This window comes from Poecilia mexicana, unplaced genomic scaffold (genome assembly GCF_051168715.1).
Source record: "Poecilia mexicana isolate PSO_F unplaced genomic scaffold, ASM5116871v1 scaffold_21, whole genome shotgun sequence".
In the NCBI taxonomy this organism is placed as follows: Eukaryota; Metazoa; Chordata; class Actinopteri; order Cyprinodontiformes; family Poeciliidae; genus Poecilia; species Poecilia mexicana.
This window is the reverse complement of record NW_028263390.1, coordinates 70,540-94,220: the sequence shown is the minus strand read 5'-3', so window position 1 is coordinate 94,220 and position 23,681 is coordinate 70,540. Positions and strand designations below refer to the sequence as shown.

General features: G+C 48.1%; 2 protein-coding genes across 2 annotated transcripts; both read right to left on the bottom strand.

The window, feature by feature from the left end:
- Positions 1-1,308: 1,308 nt before the first annotated feature.
- On the bottom strand, positions 1,309-11,314 carry LOC106906137 (uncharacterized). The gene is made up of 9 exons (XM_014971280.2): positions 11,256-11,314; positions 10,867-10,887; positions 7,104-7,285; positions 6,904-6,956; positions 4,337-6,755; positions 3,597-4,141; positions 2,796-3,006; positions 2,085-2,292; positions 1,309-1,501 (listed from the first exon to the last, which is right to left on the bottom strand). Exons 1-9 carry the CDS (start codon positions 11,312-11,314, stop codon positions 1,462-1,464), a joined length of 3,738 nt encoding a protein of 1,245 aa, XP_014826766.2. The 3' UTR covers positions 1,309-1,461.
- Positions 11,315-13,023: 1,709 nt separating this feature from the next.
- Positions 13,024-20,109, bottom strand: LOC148152870 (interphotoreceptor matrix proteoglycan 1-like). Its single transcript, XM_088002252.1, has 5 exons — positions 19,843-20,109; positions 17,675-17,881; positions 15,008-15,244; positions 13,790-13,908; positions 13,024-13,215 (listed from the first exon to the last, which is right to left on the bottom strand). The coding sequence occupies exons 1-5, from the start codon at positions 19,904-19,906 to the stop codon at positions 13,024-13,026; spliced, it is 819 nt and encodes a 272-aa protein (XP_087858378.1). The 5' UTR covers positions 19,907-20,109.
- Between the last annotated feature and the right edge of the window lie 3,572 nt (positions 20,110-23,681).

The window sequence follows — 23,681 nt, the reverse complement described above, 5'->3', positions numbered from 1 at the left end:
AAAATGCCAACTTTGCATTGAAGTGTCATTATTTACAAAATAATGCAAAGTTGGGACTTTTAATGGAGGCCCAAAAAGCTGGGTGTTTGGGGTCGTCTCTAGGGTCGTCTCCAGGGTGATGGGTGTTCGGGGTCGTCTCCGAGGTGATGGGTGTTCGAGGTCGTCTCCAGGGTGATGGGTGTTTGGGGTCGTCTCTAGGGTCGTCTCCAGGGTGATGGGTGTTTGGGGTCGTCTCTAGGGTCGTCTCCAGGGTGATGGGTGTTTGGGGTCGTGTTTGGGGTCGTCTCCAGGGTGATGGGTGTTCAGGGTCGTCTCCAGGGTGATGGGTGATGGGTGTTTGGGGTCGTCTCCAGGGTGATGGGTGTTTGGGGTTGTCTCTAGGGTCGTCTCCAGGGTGATGGGTGTTCGGGGTCGTCTCTAGGCTAGGGTCGTCTCCATCTCCAGGGTGATGGGTGTTTGGGGTCGTCTCCAGGGTGATGGGTGTTCGGGGTCGTCTCTAGGGTGATGGGTGTTCGGGGTCGTCTCCAGGGTGATGGGTGATGGGTGTTTGGGGTCGTCTCCAGGGTGATGGGTGTTTGGGGTTGTCTCTAGGGTCGTCTCCAGGGTGATGGGTGTTCGGGGTCGTCTCTAGGCTAGGGTCGTCTCCATCTCCAGGGTGATGGGTGTTCGGGGTCGTCTCTAGGGTGATGGGTGTTCGGGGTCGTCTCCGGGGTGATGGGTGTTCGGGGTCGTCTCCGGGGTGATGGGTGTTCGGGGTCGTCTCCGGGGTGATGGGTGTTTGGGGTTGTCTCTAGGGTCGTCTCCAGGGTGATGGGTGTTCGGGGTCGTCTCTAGGGTCGTCTCCAGGGTGATGGGTGTTTGGGGTCGTCTCCAGGGTGATGGGTGTTCAGGGTCGTCTCCAGGGTGATGGGTGTTCAGGGTCGTCTCCAGGGTGATGGGTGTTTGGGGTTGTGTCCAAGGAAGTTAAAGGTCAGTTCTCCAGGAAGCGGGATATGAAAGAGGAAGTTGTTCTCAGACTTTGAAGATCTACGTTTTGGGACAGAACCTAGTCTGTCTGGTCTTCATCTGGGTCGCCAACAGAACTCAGATCCCAAACCCAGCAGAACCGGGTCAGAACTGCTGAAAACAAGACAATCGAGGTTCTGCAATGGCCTAGTCAAAGTCTGGGCCTAAACCCAACTGTGATGGACCTTCAGCTGAAGTCGACCAGCTGCAGACCCGATGTCCCAATCAGATGGGCTCGTCTGTTCTGACCGGATTCAGTCGGGTCGATGCTGATCCTCTGAAGCTCTGGTGAGTCTGCAGGAACAGGAAGACCCGGTTAGAGGAAGAACAGCTGGATCTGGTTCTGGTTCTACCACTGGGGGGCGCCAAGGAGGCCGCAGCGCCCTCATCAGAACCAACCCACCAGAATCAGTACCTTTTCACGTTCCCTGGTCCCGTCCGATCCAACGCGTCTTCCTATCTGGTCAGGCCGGACCGCTGAGATCCGCCTCTGGGTCTGAAAAGACAGGAAGCAGCAACCAGCTGAGCAACCATCAGCTGGGAGCTCAGCTGATGGTTGACCCTTACATGCATGAAAGTGAGTTAATCTTCATGCATGTAAAATGTTTCTATGGCAACCATCTCAGCCATTAAGGTAGAAACAAGAACACAGAAACTGACAAAATGTAGCAATCTAGTTAAAGTCCTGTTGCTATGGTAAAAATTCTAGCTCTGGTTCGGGAGTCGGTGGCGTTCCTGCAGTGCAGCAACAGAACCTGAAAGGTCCGATCTCCACCAGAACCACCAGCTGGTCTCAACCCAGCTGATCGAGCTGGAGAGATTCTGTCGAGTACTTTTTGGTTCTGTTGGTCCTGTTGGTTCTGACCCAAACGGACATAAAGTGGACCTGGTTCCCATTGTCTGACAGGTTGTTCTTGTTGCTGAGAACAACGACCTGAAGAGAGACCAAGGTCAACTTGTTACTGGCATCATGACCTTTGACCTGATGACCAGTACCTGAGAAAAACACCAAACTCTGACAAAACAGAAGAGCCGGTTGCGGTTTGGCCCAGTTTAGGTGAATCGGACCTCTCTGGTACCTGCACTCAGCTCCTCGACCTGGAACCACGTGACAATCCCCGTCTGGGCAGAACTTGGGCTGCAGCTCACAGACGCTCCGACAGGACCGGTTCTGTTGGGCCAGGAAGCCCGGTTTGCAGTGGCACCGGGCCTCTTGGGTCCGGTGGTCAACCACGCAGTGGGATGAATCTCCACAGGCCAGGAACCGGCACGGATCGGCCCGATCAGCTGCAGACAGGAGGACAGAACACAACAGTCAGGTTCTAACCAGACAGAATATCAGCCAGTCGGTTCTGGTTCTGAGAGTCTGGTTCTGCTGACCAGGAAGAAAGAATCACTTTAAATCTGGCTTTTATCTCAACAGGTAAAAGCCAGGTTCTGACCCAATCCCTGCTCCAAACAAAAACAGGTCAAGCTTTCCAAATACATTGTCAGTACAGCAGAACCGTCAGAACCGAGAACCTGGGCTTCCTGAGCTCCTCAGCAGAACCTCAAGCTGAGGTTCCAGGTCTGGTTCGGCCTGAGGTCCGGTCCGATTCAGGGTCAGAAAGCTGGTTCCTCTGGGTTTCCATGGAAACACTGATGGACCCAGAATAAAGTCCAGTTTTTTGAGCTAAGCCAGGTAAAGTTCTACTGAGCGGTTCTGTCAGTAGACAGGGCTCAGGTAGGTAACCCCTGGTTCAATTCTGACCGTCCCAGAATGGAACGACCCCTGACCTCTGACCCCTCACCTGGCTCCACGTCCAGAGAGCTGCGGTCGATCTGGAGCCTCCTGGCGGCGGAGCAGAACCGCTCCAGCAGGCAGCGGACGGCCTCGGTGACGTTGTAGGGTACGGAGCGGGAGAAGCGCATCTTACTGTTGACGACCACGCTGCCCTTCCTGAAGTTCAGGATCTCCAGTTTCCTGAAGCCCGTCAGGTTGGCCTGCAGGTACGGCAGCAGCTGCAGCGGCAAGCGCAGGCGTAGGTTAGAGACATGGAAGGAAAGCAGGAGCGGCTAAGAACCAGCTAGCAGCAGCTAGTGAGCCGCCGCTGGAGCTCTTTAGCTCATCTGCTACTGGGCAGAGAAGGGATTCAGTTTCTGGAACGTTTTCTGCTGCATTAATCTGCCATCGGCTTCATAGATAACATTCAGAGAGCCTGAATGTGAGGCACCTCAGTAATTAACTCATATTTATTCATATGGACTTGACCATGACTGTATGCTGTAGAAATCTAATCAAGAAAAAGGTTTTAATGAGACGCCCTGGTCAGAACCTTCTGGACCGCCTTAAAGACCAGGATGGAGTTTTGGATTGATTCTCTTCGGGATCATTTCTCCAGCTCTCCTGCTTTTAGACATCACTAAATATTTTATGAGTAGGAAACTTCTCCAGCATTTTAACTAACAGGGGAAAGCCCTGGGAGAGACCACAGCCTTCATGTTACCTGCTGAAAAGTTTCACCCTCTCTCTCCACCCTGAGGTCTAGAAACATCTTGTAATTTCTCCATCTTTTCCAGTCGGACCTTTAGGTTTTTGTGGTTCTACTCACCACGTCTAGAAGAGTGTTCTCCAGGGCTCTGTACTCTGCTGAGGTGTTGTTGAAAAGGTCTTCAGAGAAGTCCATGTTGGTGAGGCGCAGGCTGAAGAACACCACCAGCTCCTGCCTGTTGCTGGCGGTGGTCATGGTGGGCGTGGTCAAGTATCTTAGAGGAGCGGCATCTTCCTCTGCTGCAGTGGTCAGATCACTGCCAGGGTCCACTGACTCCTTACTGGGAGTGTTGCTCTGGTCCAGTTCCTCAGAAAACTCCTCCCCACCTGGAGAGGCGGTGAGGCTTTCAGGGTCTGCCGTTTCCACCTGGGGAACAACAGGTGGTTCTGGTTCACTTTTGTCCTCTGTTAACTCAAAGGGCCCCGAGTCCTCAGTCAGGCCAGGTGTTGGTACTTGAACCAGGTCGACAGCAGATGGAGGTGCAGAGACGGCTTCTGAGATGGGGCTACGAGTTACAAACATTTCTTCTTCTTGTGTCTTTGATGAAACGTTATCTGTCGCTACAGTATCCTCTGACTGAACCTCTAGCTCTGCAGCTGTTGCGGCTAGGAAATGGTAAAAATAACAGGATGAGTCTTGAACAAACTACCAAAACCGTCTAAATTCTACTTAAAGTACCTTCTGTAACATCTAGACCCTCCAACATCTGCTCAAGGTAATTAATGATGGGAAATCAACTTTCCTCAAGGAGCTCATATTGAATCTTAAAGCTTGATAACCTAAACAATAGTTGACGTTACCTGAGACAGATGTTGCTCCTTCAATGGGTAGATCAGTCTGGACAGGTTCTGGTATTCTGAAGGCACTGGCTTCTCTCTCCACCTCTATGTTGGTTCCATCAACGTCCTCCTGGGTGTCAACGTCCTCTGTGATTGGGTAGATGAGGTTTGGTGCTTTTTCCTCAGGTGAATGGAGGAGTCCTGGTACGATGGGCAGATTATCTTCCACTGATGGGTTGAGTTCATCAGAACTATCCAGTGGCTCTTCCCCCACTACCTGAACACTACCATCTCTGTAGTGAAGTTCTTCCATGCTTTCCAAAGTCTGGAGGATTTTGATTGACTCAGTAGCTGGTTCTGTAGAATCTCTCTTTGTTTCTGGCTCTATGACCTCCTCTTCTGGTTCTGGACCTTTAGGCAAGTCTGGTAAGAAGTCCAATCGGTCTTTGTCTGGTTCTGATACTGTCTCCAGTTCTGGACTTTTTGATTCACCTATGGCTTCAGTCTTCTCTGATGAAGGTTCTGGCTGTGCAATGTCCACCAGACTCTCATCAAGTGAGGCAACTACAACCTTTTCATCCTCAAAATCTGCATTTGCAATTTCAGTGACATCTTCTGTTTGAAGCTTCACCACATGGACTGAAATCTCTCTAACTTCTTCTCTATCCAACTCAGGAACTGCTTCCTGTGGTTCTGAAACTCTATCAGTAACTCCACCCATGTTGTCGTTTTCCTCCGTAACTTTGGGAACCTTTTGTTCTGTAACTTTGAACACGGTTTCCTCAGTATCTCCAGGGACCATGTCCTGTGTAACTTTAGTAACACTTTCTTCTGAGTGTTCAGGAATCCTATCTTCTATATGTTTGGGAACTCTCTCTTCCTCGGTGACCCTGGGAATGGTTTCCTTGGTGACTTCAGCAACTCTGTCCTCCATAAATATGGGAACCCTTTCCTCTGTGACATCAGGACCCTTTTCTTCAGGGACTTCAGGTAACGTTTCTTTCAGAACTTCATGACCTGGTCTCTCTAAAACTTTTTCATCTTTGGAGCCAACAAGCACAACCTCTTCCTCTTTTTCTGGGGCTTCCACCAAATTTTCCTCTAGTTGAGGAATTAAAAGCGACACCTCAATGACTTTTTCTATCTGCTCTTCTTTTAGTTCTGTAAGTTCAACTATTCCTTTTTCTGGTTGCAAAATGTTGACACCGTCTTCTACACCTTGTTCTGTGAAAACCTCAGGTTTGGTATCATCAGAGTCCGTCTCTGGAAGCGGTTCTTCTGGTTCAACTGATTTAAATGTTTCAAGGTCCTTCTCTGTAACAGGAAACACAATTTCTGGCTCTGAAACTTCCTCCTGACTTTCGACAACCAACTGTTTCTTTGTCTCTGATGCTTTAGTTGGATCTTTTTCTTGCATTGAAATATCCACTACTTCTTTGTCCATTAGTAAAACTTGTTGAACTTCTTGGTGTGGCTCCGAAACTTCAGGTGCTTCTGTCTCTGAAGTGTCAGGTGTTGTGGCTGGATTTGAAATGTCAACTACTTCTGTGATAAACTCTGATGGCTTTTCTTCTTTTTCTGGCATTGAGACTTCAAATGTTGCTTCACCTGATTCTGACATTTCAACTGCAACTTCACCTGTTTCTGAGACTTCTACTTTCTCAAGGTTTGGCCTTAAAACCTCCAGAATGACTGTATCTTCCTCTGGCTCTAGCAGTTCTACTTCACTTTGCAAACTTCTAACATCCTGTGATTCTTGGTCCAGAACGTCACTTGGTTCAGGTTTTGAAAAACCTAAATCTAGCTTTTCTTCATGTGGAAGAACGTTGATGTCTTCTTCCTCTTTAGGGATCAATGCTGGCTCTGTGGGTGGCTGGTCTGTGAGGTCTGCAGGTTTGAAACTTGGAGTTGTGATTTCCGACAGCTCCTTATTGCCAACGGCTGCAGTGAATACAATCTGAGCTGTTGGTTTAAACACAGGACTTTCTCCCTCTTTTTCAACAGGACTGAGGTCTTCCTCTGATATCAGGTTAGGAGACAAAGTGATAAATGGATTGTCCGCCTCCCCCTGAAGAAGCAGCGTTGGGGTTGGGATGTAGACACGCACAAGTTCCCCCGTTTCATCCTGATGAATGGTTTCAATCTCATGTGTGATGATGAGCAATTCCTCTTCCTCTTGTTCTTGGCTTGACAGCTCTGGTTCAATCATGTAAATTTCTTCTGAATCATCAGTAATGTCCTCTGAAGCCGGGGGATCATCACTGATCAGTGCCATCCCATCAGTCACCGTAATCATCTCGCCATGTGTGACAGCGGTGGAGTCCAGCAGGGTCACAAGGTCATTTTCCTTCTCCTTCGAGGTGAGAGGAGGATGAAGTTTATTCACCTCAGGCTCAGGGGTGAAGACTTTAAACTCATTGTGGGAATCAGGTTCACTGGGCTGTGAACACACAGATGCACCATTATGATGATTTTAGTTTCATTTGGTTATTTACTCCAAAATCTTATTCTAGTCTCTCAAGTATGCCGTTCTTGTGACACAGCAATTAAACTATTAATGTCAGATAAGCTGCAGCTGAAGCTCTTACCTCATCCATCTCTTCGGCTGCAGATGATGTTGGTGTTGGGAAGATGATAACTTCTGGAAAATAAATGTTCATCAATGCAGGAGCGGAAACTGCTGAAGGTTCAACGTCTTCTTTAAACATGAATTCATTAGCTCAAAGAGCTGGAGGTTCAATTCAGAGCCTGTGACCTGAAGAATCAGCGGTCTGCGTCAGAGCAATACCTGGCTGGAAGTTCAGGGAGTCCAGGTCGACTGGCAGAGAAGCTTTCTCCTGTAAAGCCTTGACCAACATATCTCTGAGTCCAGAGTCAGCAGAGGCCTCTGGCTCTCTGGTTGTCTCTGAGGTTGCGTGATGGATGTTGTTCTCAAAGACCACAGAGTAGTGGACCGAGATTCCTTTAGCCCTGAAATACAAAACAACCCTCAGATCTAGAGGTACAAGTCCTGCTTGGTCCCACATCTTAGTACTTTACTGATTTTATCTCAAATGTTTCTTCTTCTATAAAGTACTGATGGACTAATCTGTGTTTGTTTATAATGTAAACCAGGGATCTGCAACCGTTAGACGTGTTCCTGGTCCAACACACCTGAACCAAATAACTGGATCGTCCCCTTAGGTCAGTGTGGTTCTCCTGCTGATGCCCTGATCATTGGACTCGGGTGTGTTGAAGCACAGACACAACCAAAGTTTTCAGAGGCCTCCAGGCCTAGAGTTAAAGACCTGTGATGTAAACGTCCTCAGACTCTCCCAAAGCAGCTGACTGTGTCAACAAGGACAATGTTTCTGATTAGAAAGGCGTCCTTTGAGGAGTTGCTGTTTGCTCTGCATAGAAGATGAACTAAAAATGTTCTGCATTCAGGGTCAGTGTCATCTGCTGCTGTGAATCACCAGCTGACATAATCAGTGTATGGTTCGTTAATTGTTTTTTTCGTTTTAAAATAAAATTGCAAAAATCAAAATAAGCATGTATTTATTTTATTTTTCCATTTTTAAAACCTAAATCTAAAAAATGCAAAATCGAATTAATAGAAAATCAACAGAGTTTGACTTTTGCTTACGGTTGTTGTTTTAATATGTAGCGATACCGGAAATGAAGTAAGTTGCCAAAGAAGAATAATTTACAGTGGATGAAGATGGCAAAAAAACAAACCATTCCTAAATAATAGGTTAATAATTGATTAATAATTGATTACCGAACTGTTTGAGAGGAAAAACACACTGAAATCAGTAATGCTTTGCTTCGCCATGTGTACATTACCGCCACCTACTGGTAACTGAAAAAGTTATATGCCAAGAGTTCAGGTCTTCATTTCCGGTTCCGCCTTAAGGTCCCGTTGAATTAACAACAAAATAAAAGCTTGTCTTTGGTTTAACCATTGCAGTTTTAAAAAAACCCCAAAACGTACCCCTTTTTTATTTTTGCAATTGCCGTTTTTCTAATTTCGTTTTAAAAACGAAAAAACAAAAAAACACATGCTTGTTTTGTTTTTGCAATTTTATTTTTGACATCTAAGGCTGTTTTCACACCGGATAGTCCGGTAGACTCGGTTCGATTGGGGACCAAAATTGCAACATTTGTTACATTTCCAGCTGCTGTACTTCGTTTTCACACTGCACTGAGTCAAACGATCCAAACTAACTGAAAACCTGTTCCCCCTGTCGCCTGTCGGGGCGCTGCACCAAGAACCACTGAAGGAATCAACACAAAACCTCTGAAGAAGAGCAGCGCAACTTCCTTCTTCACAAAAAGTAGCAAAAACGGAGCAGTCTCAGATTTTAGCGGCTGCAGGATTTCTTCATTCATACATTACTGGTTTGGACATCGGCTGTTAGCCGCTAACGCTAGCGACGCTCCGTTACTGCGCGGTGAGTCTGTCCACTAAAACAGGCTGTTCCAATGCGGGATGAGCAGGAATCTGTCACAAAATGATCGCAGCGCCTTTATTTCTTACCCGATTTCTATAAACGTGGCTTAAATTAAAGCTGAGGACATTGCTGATGTTTGTAAGTATTCTCCCTTAATATAAATCTATAAACAGTTTGGTTTCTATAAAGATGCAAGAGAGGACTAAGCAAATTGCTCTTTTATATTGGTGAATAATTTAATATTACATAATTGTCGCTGTTGTTAATTTGCTGCTCCGATCGGACAACAACTTCCAACATGTAAGCTAAGCTTCACCGTTAGCCTCCATGTTTACTTCCGCAAACACTGAGCACTTCTTATGGCGGTTGGCAGAACACTGAGAACGCTGACGCTATTGCGCCCTCTACTGCGCATGTGGGACACGTTCAGGTCGTTTGCCCGTTCAGACTGCAGAACACATACAGGTCGCTTTTACTGGCAGTGTGAACGGCCACGGCAAAAAAATAAATTAAAAAAAATCCAATTTGACAAAAATGGGAATTGGGTCACTTCAGGCTGCAATGTGAATGCAAGCTTACAGTCTGGTTAAAGCGGACTAAAAAGGGTGTGAATACATCGTAAGATGGGCTCTTCCTCTGGCGATGATGCATCTCAACTGCAGTGTCTGCATACTAACCTGCATAAAGGTAAGGTCATATTTTCCTTCAGCTGAAACTGGAAAAGTGTTTCAGAGACACATCATCAATGCTTACATATTCTTATGTTTCTCCCTTTCATCCACAAATTATGCCTGATTCATAGATTTTAGGTTTTCTGAAGATCTCTAGATTTTTAATGGTTTCTCTCCCAGATTGAGTCTAGAGCAGGGGTGGGCAACTCCAGGCCTGGAGGGCTGGTCTCCTGCAACTTTTAGATGTGTCTCTACTTCAACACACCTGAGTCAAATACTGAGTCGTTAGCAGGACTCTGGAGAACCTGATGCACTGAGGAGGAGATTCAGCTGTTGGATCCAGGTGTGTTGGACCAGGGAGACATATAAGAGTTGCAGGACACCAGACCTCCAGGATTGCCCACCCCTGGTCTAGAGCCAGATCATTTTCACTGCTGTGTTTTTGTTGAGAACTGAGCTTCTCTCTTTACGGGAGAGCCCAGACACCCTGAAGGGAAAATCATTTCGGTCACTTGTTTCCACGATGTCATTCGGTTGTGAACCAAAGCTCATGACCGTAGATGAGGATAGGAACGTAGACTGACTGGTAAATCGAGAGCTTCGCCTGTTGACTTGGCTCTGTGTTCACCACGATGGACCGGTACAGCGCCCGCTTCACTGCAGATGCTGCAACAGTCTGCCTGTCGATCTCCTGCTCTATTTTTCCCTCCTTCATGAACCCAGAGATACTTAAACTCCTCCACTTGGGACAGGACCTTTTACCCAACCTGGAGAAGGCACTCTACCCTTTTCTAGCTAAAGACCCTCGGATTTGGAGGCACTGATCCTCATCCCAGCCGCTTCAGACTCGGCTGCAAACCACTTCAGTGAAAACTGTAGATCACGACCTGATGAAGCCAATAGGACCACATCATGCACAAAAAGCAGAGATGCAATCTTAAGGCCACCAAAGTGGATCCCCTCAACAGCTTGGCTGGTCTACAAACTTTGACCTAACATCCTGTATCAAAGGGCCCAGTACCCCAAACCCCACAGGGCTCTCCGAGGGACATGGTTCAATACCTTCTCCAAATCCACAAAACACATGTAGACTGGTTGGGTGAACTCCCAGAACCTTGCTGAGGGTCCAGAAGGTTCTCGACCCTCGGCAAGGTTCTGGAGCGAGTCCATGGCTAATGAGCTGTCCAGGCCCTAACACACACACAGACACACACCCCAGTATCAGCAGGAGTAGATGATGGATATTAGCAAGGCTTTGTTTAGAGAGTTTTTCTCTGGTCACAATGGAGACCGAGAGCAGATATTTGTGTCTCCTTGACTTAAATATTTAGACTGACCCCACCTGATGCCCCTGGGAGGTCAGGTGAGGTTCCAGTTTTCCCCAGTTTGGACTGGACCAGGTGGAATGTATTTACCACAACACGCAAACAGGAACCAGTTTACATACCTGTCAGGTTCCAGCGTCTCACTGGCAGGAGAAGAAGAAGAGGAGTGTTAGAGGAAGAGGAGTGTCCCTAGCCTTCATCAGACACTCTACAGAAGGATGTAAAGCCTGGAGACCAGACAACCCAGACCAGAACCAGGCTGGAGGTCTTACTGGGTCGGACCAGAAACAGGGTACTGACCAAACAGTACTATGTTTGTTTCTGTTAGTCTCCATGGCAATGCCTTTGAACCTCAACATCACAAACTGCTAGCAGGTCAGGAATAAATGATTTAGGCCCAACTGGCTAGCAGGTGGAGGTTCTGGCTGGTTCTGGTCTGAAATTATTCTGTTGAGTTGCTGCTTAGAGGGTTTTGAACCAGCAACTCTTTCCTCGGAGGCTGCAGGCGTACCGGATCCCCAGAACGCTGACGGCTTTGAAGCCCGGCAATCGGTCGAAGACGAGCCGCATCTGCAGAGAGAAGAGCTGCAGTGAGTCGGGTCGTCCTGCAGCGACACATTCGTCCCCCGCTGTCACAGCGAGAGCAGCATGAATGGGAACGCCCTGGAGTCCGTCTTTGGTGGCGCTAAGCACCTCGGCGCTCTTATGACATAATCGTCCTGCGGCGCATGGCGTGCTGCTCCTGCTGCTTCAGGGAAGAACCAATGCAGAGGGACTTAATTCCCCAGGGTGCCTCTCATTGAGGAGGGAAGGACAATACGTGCAGGAGTAAAACGACAGTAATGGCCCTGACCTTTGACCCCTGCAGAGTAAGCTCCTTTCCTGAGCCGACAGCTGCTTTTAGATTCACAGCAGATTAACTAACATGGCGGGTTTAACCAGAGCTGATTCAGTCATAGACTAAAGTACTGGGACCCTGAAAACCCACAGTCACTGAGACACGTGGAAACACCTGAAGACAGAAAACAAACAAGAGTCATATGCTGCCTTAAATGTAGAATCTATGAACCCTTTAACTGTCACTGAAACATCTGGAGAAGGCACCTTGAGACACCTGGACAGTCTGTCCACCAGCTGTGGACCAGGACACCTGAGGACAGGTGCAGTTGTCTCACCTGCTGTTAATGGAATCGTCTGGTTGCCTCCAAAGGTGGAGATGCTACATTTTCAGGTTCCATCATTTTGTCAGTTCATTAGTTTATTTCTGTAGATCCTGCTGGTTCGCCCAGCAGCTTCCTGTTAGCATGGCGGCTAGCTGATTACTGCTAGCTCTGATTGGCTGTTTCTGACTGAGCGGAGTAATTATGCAGATCAGGGAGGAGATCGATTATTTTTTCAGAGATTATCTGTCTCATGTTAGGACAGTGACAGTTTTAATACGTGTGTAAAATGTATTTTTTAGGTTAGATGCTGCAGCTTTTAAGAGAGTCACTACCAGGTGGAGCAGAAGCGAAGCTCCGTCTGTCAGATATTACTACCTGTAGCGTAGCAGCGGTTCAACAGGAGAGCAGAACCAGCGTCTTACATCGCAGCTCGAAGACTTCAATAATTTTCCAGGTTATTTGTTTAGCTTTCTGACCGTCATGCTAATCCGGTGAGTGTTTGTAGCTGTGCGCTGCTTTACCTGCTGTCTGATCCTCCGTATGTCTTTTTTACTGCAGTGAGCCTCGATGTAGCCAAACTCCGTCAAGTATCTCAATGTTTTTATGTCGTATTAGCTTCGTTGTGTTGATGCATTTTGACCTGCTTCAATTTTCCGCCGCAACACCCAAACTTCCCCTTTCACTCAGTGGTTATAGATCCACATCGATTAGGATTTGTTGCTGCGCGTTTGCGCAGAGTGAAGGAAAGAGGAGACCAGCTGCACAGGCAGGTTGGAAATGAGATGCAGGTGATGATCGGTTTGTGTGATCTGCAACAAGAGACCGTGATCGGCGATCACCGATCATACACTTTTTCACGGAAATCGGCCGATTATGATCAGTGGCCGATCGATCGGCACACCTCTAGTTTCAAGTTGTTTCGGTGACTGTACTGCTCCTCAGAAATTAGTGGGGGTGCCGACAGTCAGTGGCGCAACTGCACATTATTCAGGTGGATGCGAAAACATAAATCGGCGCGCCGCCCCCTCCAGACGGGGTTTTGGCGCCCCCTCTGGTGCTGCGCCCCTATGCGTTGCATACGCTGCATACCCACTTTTTGCGCCTCTGCCGACAGTTTTAACTGAACGGGTTGACCCGACAAAACTGCATGGGGCCCACCTGGTCCTGCAGGTGCGTCGCCAGGTCCAGGTACTCTGGTGAGTCCGGTTCGCCCAGCAGCTGCCTGTAGCCCGGGTCCAGCAGGCTGACACTGAACTGCACCGTGTGGACCTCGGGGCCCTCGGGAACCAGGTTGGGGAGCTCCGGGTCCTGCAAATCAGACGGACAGCAAAGGATCAAACACACCCTGCAGCCTGGAAGACACAGAGTCACTTCCTGTTTTAAATCAGAGCTTCCTGAAGGCGAACCTCCAGGAAATTCACCTTCAGCAGGTAAAAAAACCATCAAACCCAACAGAGACCAGGTCTGGGTGGAAAGATCCTGACTGGTGTTTCAGCCTGGTGGGCAGATTTCTGACCATTTCAGTGTTCAGATATTTTTTGACGTTTTGTGACGTTCTCAGGTTCTGGATCTGTTCTGACGTTCGGACCTGATTGTTTATCCAAACCAGAACCGGTTGATTTCCTTCATCTCTCCAGAGGAAAGCCACCGGCTGATCCAGGCCGCTGATGAACATGGAAACACAGATTACGTTCGTCTGGTTTTAGTTTGATCAGCTGTTGGACCGGTTCCGGTTCCGACCGGTTCCGTCTCGTTCCACCTGAAGCTCTGACTCTCCGTTTTCTGTCTGTCATGTTTAAGAGGCATCTTAAAGCAGCAACAGCTTGGGGCCAGTGGTACCGCCCGGACGGGTCTGGACGGTTCCACCGGGTCCATTTGGTACCTCTTGATCGGGTCCAGCCGGTCCGGTGCGGTCCATGACCGGAGTGGGCGGGGCAGCAGAGGTGATGATGATGATGGCAGGTGGAGGCGATGAAGACGTGCTGGGCAGAGCTTCAGAACCTGCAGACCAGAACCAGAACCGACCCAATTCAAACTTCAAACTTTAATCTGCTGCAGTTTATCTCCTAATTTGATTTTTAACAGAATCATTTTCATAATTATTTAATTTATGGAGAAAATCTTGACTCAGCTCCTGTGTTCGTTCAATCAAATGATCCGGCTTCATTTCCATTTATCCCTTCATGCAACTGGAGGAAAGTAACTGGGATCTGGTTCCTACCTGGGAGTTCTGGGGTCTTCTGCTTTGCTGCCGGAGTCACCGCTCTGCAAAATAATTCAAAACCATTTCAGGACCAGGGTTCTCAACCTGCAGCTCTGGAACCACGTGTCGACCGTTAGCCTGCAGAAAGCGGCCCTGATAGCCTCCAGCAGGTGGACAGAAAATCATGAAGACATGAAGACTGGCTGTCCCTGTCCCCCTGTCCGTCCCCTGTGTCCCCCTGTCTTACCGTGTCTCTGGTCGTCTCTCTCTGCGGTTCTTCATCCTCTGAAACAGGCAGAACAGAAACCAATCAGTCGTTTCTCTGGAAACCTGCTGTTTGTTCTCTGATCAGGTTTTTTGTTGACAAAGTGATTATTGACTTTTCTTGGTCAGTTCATTCATGAATCAGTTCATTCATGAATCAGTTCATTCATGAATCAGTTCATTCATGAATCAGTTCATTGAACTGAAGCCAGTTTGACCTCCAGCCATGTAGAGACAGAAGCCTGATCCAGACTGCTGTTCATTCAGTCAGACGTTTTCTCTGCAGCTGACCTTTGACCTCAGACACTGCTTAGCCTCAGCAGCTTTTAGTCGCCATCAGACACTGCAGGGTCAGAGGTCAGACTGTTTGGTGAAGATATGAACAGCCTGAGCTGCAGGTGCAGGAAATGCAAATGTTTCATTAACGTCTGAACAGCAGCAGCATCACGCTGGCTGACCTCCTGACCTCCTGACCTCTCCTGCAGCGGGTTCAGGTGATCAGGTGACTGGCGGGTCCTCCAGTGGAAGCTGCTTCATGCTGATGATTTCTGTCTGGATTATTTTAAACGTTTACTGCTGAGTTACATCCAGAGTCATTCTGCTGTTTTCTGATCTGATTCAGAAGAAAAGCACCGAGTGTTCCTGAGCGACCGGATTCTGGGATCTGAACTCTGAGTGTGACTGCAGCGGCTGCAGCTTGTACCCTGTGGATCAGGCCGATGTGCTCCTTGGAGCTGCTGAAGTTCCTGGCGATGTCAGAGATGCAGAGCGCCTCCTGCTGGCAGCTGCGGACCCACGCCTGGTATTCCCACGTCCCGGGAATTCTGTCCAGGAAGATCCGGAAAGCTTCCCACACGGCCTCCTGACAGACTGAGCGGAGAACAGAACATCCAATGAGAACCTTTCCTCAGGTTGGAGTCACCTGGGTTCCTGGGGGTCGCTATGGCAACCATGTTGTAACAAGGAGGTGAAAAAAAGTAAAATTTCCGTTTTGACATACACAACATTTCCAGAAAGTTTCTTGAGTTGTTCTGTTATTATTATTAATAATAATAATAATTATTATTATGATGCTTCACTGTTAAGGAACTGAGAGAGTAAATCAGCAGATCAGAGCTTTGCTCGGTTCTGATTCTAACTCGTTGCTAACCCTAACCAGTCATCCAGAGTAGCTTCCTGTTTGCAGACATAGATCCCTGGAATAAAGTAAAAGACCAGCAGCTGCTGCAGTGCATGGAGGACGGTGCTGCAGCAACTGCAGCTGAACCTCCGTCAGTCCCTCTTCACCTTTAGTCTCACTCAGGTTCAGCTGCAGCGTTCACAGCACCAGCAGTGGCAGAAAGCTCAGATTTTTAACACAAATTAATTCAATTGAATTTTCCATCAATTCTGGTCAAAGCTCCACAGATGAATCTAATTTTAATTCATAATAATAATTAGCCTGAATTAAACAAGCTGGTTGGTAACAGCCAGTTAAAAATCTACCTGAATAAAGATCATGAATAAAGATTCATATCAGCTTCTTGGCTGATATGAATCATTTAATTTAATAACTCAGAGAAATTTATGTTTCACACGTCCCCAGAACTTGAGGAAAACATTGTGGCTGGTTCTGGTGAGGCGGGCGGTTCTGCAGGGAAGAAACCCGTTTCTGATTCCAGAACCCGAAAAGCTGCAATCAGCTGCTGGTAGACCACAGCGGCTACATCTGTACCGTGAGACCGCCTGCTGAGACAGACCCCACATCAGAGTATCACCGCTAGCCTGGTTAACTCTCAGCTAGCCTGGTTAACTCTCAGCTAGCCTGGTAACTCTCAGCTAGCCTGGTTAACTCTCAGCTAGCCTGGTTAACTCTCAGCTAGCCTGGTTAACGCTCAGCTAGCCTGGTTAGCTCTTTTTTTCTGGCTCTAGTGGCCTTTATTTGATAGTTAATTGACAGGAAAGTGGGTAATGAGAGAAGGGGAAGACATGCAGCAAAGGTCGCCAGGCCGGGAATTAAACCTGCAACAGCTGCGTCAAGGACTAAGGCCTCCATACGTGGGCCGTGCTTAACCCCTGCGCCACCACAGCACACCCCAAGCCTGGTTAGCTCTTTGCTAGCCTGGTGATATGGTATTTTGTATTTTTGTCTTTTTATTATCTTTTTATTATCTTTTAACTTGTTCTTTGCTTTATAATTTGATATAAAACTTATTCTGCTCAGATTATTGTGCTCATACGGATCACGTGAACAGGGCGTGCTTAGCTCTGGTTGACTTGGGTTGGGCTCTGATTGGTCTGCTGGTTGACGCTCTCAGCCCATGATTGGCTCATGGTCAGAGAGCGGCTACCTCTGATTGGATGGCTCGCCTGCAAGGATGGAAATGGCCATTCCCTCTCTTGCACGTGGACATTCTTTTGTTTAAGAGATAAAATACGAAAAAGCCCGCGGTTTTGGTCAGAGTCTGCTGTGGATCGCGTTCGAATGCCCAGCTACGTTGATGCTGCTTTGTCTCTAGGCCGAAGGCTCTCCGGCCAAGTTTCACGAGGTAAGCGCTGGTAACCTGAATGAATCGAGCATCACGTGTTTAGTCAGAGTGTTTTGTACTGTATTCTGTGGGGAATAAATCGAGCATATTTGTTCTAGCAGTAACAGTGTTTGATGCATGTTATTTTGCTGTATTCTGTGGGGGAATAAATCGAGCACATTTAATTCTAGCAGAAACAGCGTTTTGGTTTCGTTATTGCCGCCGATCTCCTTCGACCCTGATTTAAAATTTCATAAAACACCTGGTTAGCTCACTGTTAGCCTGGTAACTCTCAGCTAGCCTGGTTAGCTCTTAGCGGAGGAGGAAGCCGCTGTCTGTAGAACAGCAGGAAGAGACTAAAGCAGGAGCCTGATCAGATGAAACCATCAGCTGGTGAAGCTGCTCTCATCATCCAGCCATGGCATCATCATGCTGAGGCCAGACTCGAGCACAAGCCTGATTTAAAAGGACAAACCAATATGAAGGTCTTGCATATGATCATGTCAACGTACATCAGGAGTGCCAGAAGGCTGTGCATTAGGTCCAGTTCATTAGAACATCTGCTGATGAAAACAAAACGGGACATTACAGGTAAAAACAAGGGAGAGCTCCTTGGAGCCGCTCTGCCTCAGGTACTGGTGCTTCCTAAACCCTGCTCACGCCAAGGAAAGGGTTAGAGAACGAATGCATGAATCCCTCGCCCACAGAACCAAACCATTACAGTTTCCTGATTGGTCAGTTGAGTCTTCCTCCCTGTCTGAGTGTCTGAGATCCGGGTAGTTTCATCTTTTACCTCTGAGTTGGTAGTAGGCCTGGTGGCTGGCCAGAACTTCATCAACGCTCTCCTGGGAGCAGATTCTCACTCCAGGCTGCAGAAACACCGACCGCCGGGATCTGCGCCGGCTCGACTCCCAGGCTGAAGGTTTGCTGGATGATTTCAGCAGGTCAGCCAGATGCAGCGATCCTCCAGACTCCACGCTGTGCGCCGCTGCACCACCGTCTACAGGGGACAGGAAGTGATTTGGTCAGCGTGTGAAACCAGAGGCAACCAGCAGGATTCCCTACAGAGCAACGAGCTGCTCAGGAACATCCCACTCAGCAACAAGCAACTGTCCCAGCGGGTCAACAACCCAGCCTGTGCAGCAACAAGTCTCCAGGACAGAGAAACCTGGCAGGAAATGTATGAATCTCTGCTGTAGAAACCAGAGATTTATATTTATTTGCAGCCGTGACTCAAACTAAGTCTTCTTGTAGTCAGAAGTCCTTTCTCCTCACTGAGATGAAGGTTAAATAGACGGGTCCATCATTACGAAGGAGGTTCTGGTCCAAATCTTTTGGGAAACCTGGTCTTGGAAAGGAGGCGGCAACAGGTTGTTGAACCTGGAGATCAGAGGAAGCATCTGGCTAACAACCTGGTTACGGACCGGTGGACCACATCTTTACCCACTCAGAACCACCCAGAAGGTCCTACAGTCCGGTCTGCGTGTGTTCTGTGGATCCGGGGAAGGATATACTTGGGATGGTTGGAAGACCATCAGGTCCACACTCCTGACCTGATCTTATAGCAGTTTGGGTCTTTGTGGTTCTCAAACTGTGGTCTGGAAGAGGACATTGTTTGGTTTGGAACCTCGGGTTCTGATTTGTAGTTTATGCAGAGGAAGCGGTTCTGTTGGCTCCTTTGGGTCAGGGCCTTCTGGGGTCAGTGAAGCAGTACGCAGATGAGTGAGAAGCAGCTGGGATGAGAGACAGCTCCTGCAGCTTGTTCTTGATCAACTCTGGGCAGAAGCTGTTTCCTGGTCGTGTTGGAGAACCGTGAAGTTGCTGTAGAGGGAGAGGCATGTGAAGACTTCCTAGGAGAAAGAGAAACCTGGTTGTATCAGTCAAACAACCAAACCTTCTGCTCTTGTGGAGGAAGTGTTGGCCTGATGTCTGAGTCGGGGTCTTCACCTCACCGGATCGTTGTTCCTCTCCAAGCGCCATGGGAGTCTTTGAGGTTCCGCCAGAAACTTTTGGATCTCAGGGAAAAAAGTGAATTGGATCACAATTGAACAAGAGCTGCTTGTTCTCCGTTTGTCGACATTCTCTTCCCAGAATGAGAGGCAGATGGAGCAGGAGACCTGCAGCTGGAGGTTCGATTCAGCCGTCCATCTGACATGACTGGAGAGATCAGGTATGTCAGGGGAGGGCGACCCTAACCCCCAACCCTACTAGTTTTGGCCAACAGAAGTTACTTTATGACTTTTCGCCCCCTGATGGCCGACGTGAGGTATGGTCCTGAATGTGAAACTCCATCATGTCTTGTTCTTATTCTCTCAATCTTTGTCTGAAGAGTAGAACTGTTTGTTCAAGTAAATTAAGGTTTTCTCTCATTCTCTCTTGTTTCTGCCTTTTCTCCTGCATCAACGGCAGAAAGTTTCTCTTCATCAACTTTTTATCTCGGCAGCAGTGAAGAACACCAATCATGGTAACTCTAAAGAAAAACGAGGCGTGCAGCGTTTCAGTGAGAGTGTGTTATCTGTGTCCATGAGTGGAGAGCAGTGAGTGAAGTTCTGCATCATTACTGCCTAAAAGGGTTCGGGTCTGACTCCTTTTGGCCACTCCAACTAAAAATAACAGCACTGGTTGCTTTTCAAGGGTGCTTGCAGCAAAAGCATCTGTTAAACAAGAAGGTTCAGCTTACACAACCAGAGTGGAGCCGATCCCCACCAGCAGGTGACGGCAGCTCAGACTCACTCACTCTGCCCGTCTTTGGAAGAAGACAAAGTCTTTTCCTTTCCGCTGCGCCCATCGCCTTCCTGACTCACCAGCATTATGCAACCCTAATAGGCTTTGCTTCACATTGTGACCAAGTTTAGGCGTCTTCAGTGAAGCCTTTCTTCTTATCTAACCCTTTAGCCTGTTAATTTTATTTGTTCTGTACCTGATTAATAAACTTTGAGCATCAGATGGAATGAGCTTTACCTCTGATTCCAGCTGCTGGTGATGTGATGGCCAGCAGCAGCAGGAGTCCAGCAGCCTGAGTCATGGTGGCGCCGATGAGGATCTGAAATGTGACCAGAAATGACGCGGCGGTCTCGATCAGAGGAAGTTCATGGGAGCTGTCTGCCACGCGTGGAGGGAGACGGAGGCGAGTCGGAGCGCGGGTGAAGAGCCAGCAGGTGAGTCCAGGAGCAGAGCGGCGTTCTGCTCTGAGCTGGACGTGTGGCAGGAGTGATGAGGTTAAACGAGTGGCCGGTGTTTCTGGAATAATCAGTTTATCTGCTGCTCAGACGTAATCCTGATTCACCCCGTGGCCCTGCAGGCAGGCGTCATCCTGTTAGTGGCTTTCTGGGGGGAACTGTCACGGCCTCTGCTCCCCCGCTGGGCCGGTGCCGGCCTCAGCTCCACCATGGCTTCCCCAGCAGCCCTTACTGGTCGCACTGGGTTCCTCCTCAAGCAAACGGCAACGCAGTCCGCTCGAGTCTCTGCCGTCAGGCTCAGCAGGAACTAATGAATACTTAAAGCCTCACTTCAATGCACTTTCATGCTTTTGCAACAAATCCAATAAGTCCCAAAGCTGATGCCACTTGAGCTTAAAGTGTCACAGAAGAAGAGCTGCACACAAATCAAATGTTTGTTTCCAGAGTAAACAGGAATCTGTGTCTGACAGGTAATAAAACCTGACAGAAACATTTTAAATTATTCATCCTGGACTCTGCAGTGGGCTGACGTCAGCAGCTTCACTTCAGGAGGCAACACCAAAACTCTTCCCTCAACAAGGTTTCTGGGTTTTTAGTTCATTTAATTAATTCACTATTCAGAGTTAATTATTTTCTGCTTTGCCTCAGTTTTCAATAGAATCAATAGAAATGTGCAGCTTGATCTGGATGAATGTGAGAAATTACAGAATCTGTAAAAAAAACTTTAATTTTCTCAACAAATGGTAATTTTAGGTGAAGCAATGAACCATGTTCTGTTTGGACCGCCATGTCTCAGCCACCCGGGCCATCAGAACCCTCATTCAGAGACGATCCAGGTCACAGAACCCTGGACTTCACTCAACACAGTTGTCATACTGGTCCCACTTCCAGTTTAACGCTGAGGTCTGTCTCAGTTGGTTCCTCAGTTGGTTCCTCAGTTGGTTCCTCAGTTGGTTCCTCGGGTTCTGCTGTTTTGTCCTTGTCCTGTTTATGTGATGAAGTGGGGAAAGTTGAAAGCTGACTGCAGCTCCTGTCAGGCTCAGACTTCCTGAAGTTTGTCCATTTCCGAGTTGCTGTGCGAAGCAGATTAGAAACCAGTTTTAATCTGACGGTTTCCCTGCTGCCAGGAAGCAGCTGCAGCTCTGTAGTAGTTGTGAGATTAGTAGTAGCTGCTGGGATTAGTCTGTAGTAGCTTTAGAGACTCTACGAGATGCAACAAAGCAAACAGGAGGCATTCATCACACTGCCAGGATTTGTTGCTTCAGGTTCTGGTCCTTCAGGTGTTCATGTTGTTGGCTGAATTAAATCTCCTCAGATGTTTCAGAGCAAAATGATCTTCTGGGCGTTTTATTAAAGAAGCTCCAGTCATCATCATATGGATTCACGTTAAGAACCTGGTTGGACTTTCTCTCAGAACCAGACCCAGACAGGAACAACGGGCAGTTAATGGGTTCAGTCTGGAACCTCTGCTGACCTTTGCCACTAAAGTAATCCGTGCAGCCGTCTGTTCAACTCAAACAACAACAACCGGACCCGTCCCTGGTCTCGTCTGATCCGCCTGTTTATTCCTAAACTGAACTCTGCCCTGTTGGTTCTGTGACACGATTCCAAGAAAATATCCTGCAATTTTCAAGAAAGTTCTTGAAAAGTGCCTTTTGGTAATGTTTAGACCAGATATCCTGACAGAATCCAGAGAGCCGGCGGTTGGGATACTCATGGTCAAGATTGGTTGAAACTGTAACTTTTACTAGAGAAAGTTCTGCTCTGTTCCCAAAGACGTCTGGTGCAAAGCAACTTTCTGTTGGACTGAAGGACTGAAGGACTGAAGGACTGCACTGATGATGCACAGCTCTACTTTACCATGTCACCTGGTGACCTTTGACCCCATCCAGGCACTAAACAGATGCTTAGAACGGATACATGTGTGGATGTGCCAAAGCTTCATCCAGCTAAACAGAAACAAAACTGAAGTTATTATCTTTGGACATAAAGAGGAATGATCTAGAGATGCAGTTCTAGAGTCAACGCACAGCTTCAGTTATTAGAACTAAAAACCAGAGATCAGCCCGAAATCTGGGAGTAGAGATGACCTCTGACCCTCCAGAGCCACATGAAGCCGGTTCCTCAGTGGACCTTCTAGCAGCACCAGGACATTCAGGCCCAGAGGACGAAAGTCTGAGACCAGAGAAACTCATCCAGGATTTAGTGGCTTTGATTCCTGCAGCAGGTCAGACTGACGACCAGAAGCTGCAGCTGGAGATCTGACTAGAACCAGGAGGGTAGAGACACCACCTGGTTCTACACCACCTGGTTCTACACTGTCTAGTTCTACTCCACCTAGTAGTTTATAAATCACTAAACAGATTAAAGATCTTCTGCTGGATCAACCTGCTGGTTCCAAACATGGAGAAGCTAGATTCAGCTTCTATTCACCACAGATCTGGAACAAACTTCCAGAAAACTGAAACCAGCCGAAACCCTGAGCTCCTTTAAATTCGGGTCGAATCCAGGTGAGAACCCGACTCTGACCCGTTTACTGCTGGAGAACCAGAACTCCCCTTCAGAGGGTGTCGACCTCCAAACCTCAGGAGGAACCCCGACCCGACCCGCCGCTGCTCTCTGGGCTTTGAGGCTCGCAGCCCGATGGTTTCTGGATTCCACAGAATCTGTTGAATTCTCCAGAACCTCATCACCGACCCGACTCTGGGCTCTGTCACACTGACCGGGTCAGAACTTCCTTCTGCTGGAATCAGTGATGTTTGGAGTTTGTTTCCTGAAGTGACCAACATCATCTGAGGGAGGTGAAGCGAGGGTGGAGGTTCTGCAGGTCGGTGTTTCTCTCGCTCGGCTCTAATCGAGCTTCATGTCAGCAGAGCAGCAGCTGCTGTTGGTCTGCTGACTAATTATGTTTTCCAGACTTAAATTGTCTTTTTAATAATTTTCAAACTGGCCTGTTTATAATATTTAACGGTCAGGAATCCTATTATGTTTTGGGCGGCGCTGTGCAGGGATTCGCTGCCCAGAGCAATCTCCTCCACATAACAAAGGTTAGCTGAGCTGTTATTACAGCAGCAGATCCTCCTCATATGTTTCAGTGGCGCGTCTGTCAATCACTGCAGCTCAGCATCGCACATTCAGACAGCGTCCTCCTTATTCCTGTTGTGATGCTAACAGATCCATCTGAGATATTCATCTCTGCAGAGCAGCGGGTCGGATCCAACAGCAGTGACATCGTCATCCACCACTCCAGAACCGTTTCACGGATCGGTACCAGAACTATTTGTTGTTAAAAGGTCAGCAGCAGATGCAGCTCTTCATCAGGAACGTTTGGAAACCAAATGTGATCGAAAAGCCGAACCTGACTGGTCTGACTGAATCCAGTAGATCCACAGAGATCCACAGAGTAGATCCACTTCCTCAGAGCGTTCCCAACTCCATGACCACCAGGTGCGAAGGTTGAAGGTCAGAGGTCAGCGTTAGCCCTGGACCCTGACCTCCACCCAGCTTCCTCTGTCCATCACCAGCCAGGTTTCCTACAGCTTAATGCAGTCATGAGTCCTGACCAGTAGCCCCGCCCACCGGACGTATAGCCCCGCCCATCTGACTTCTTGTCCCGCCTCC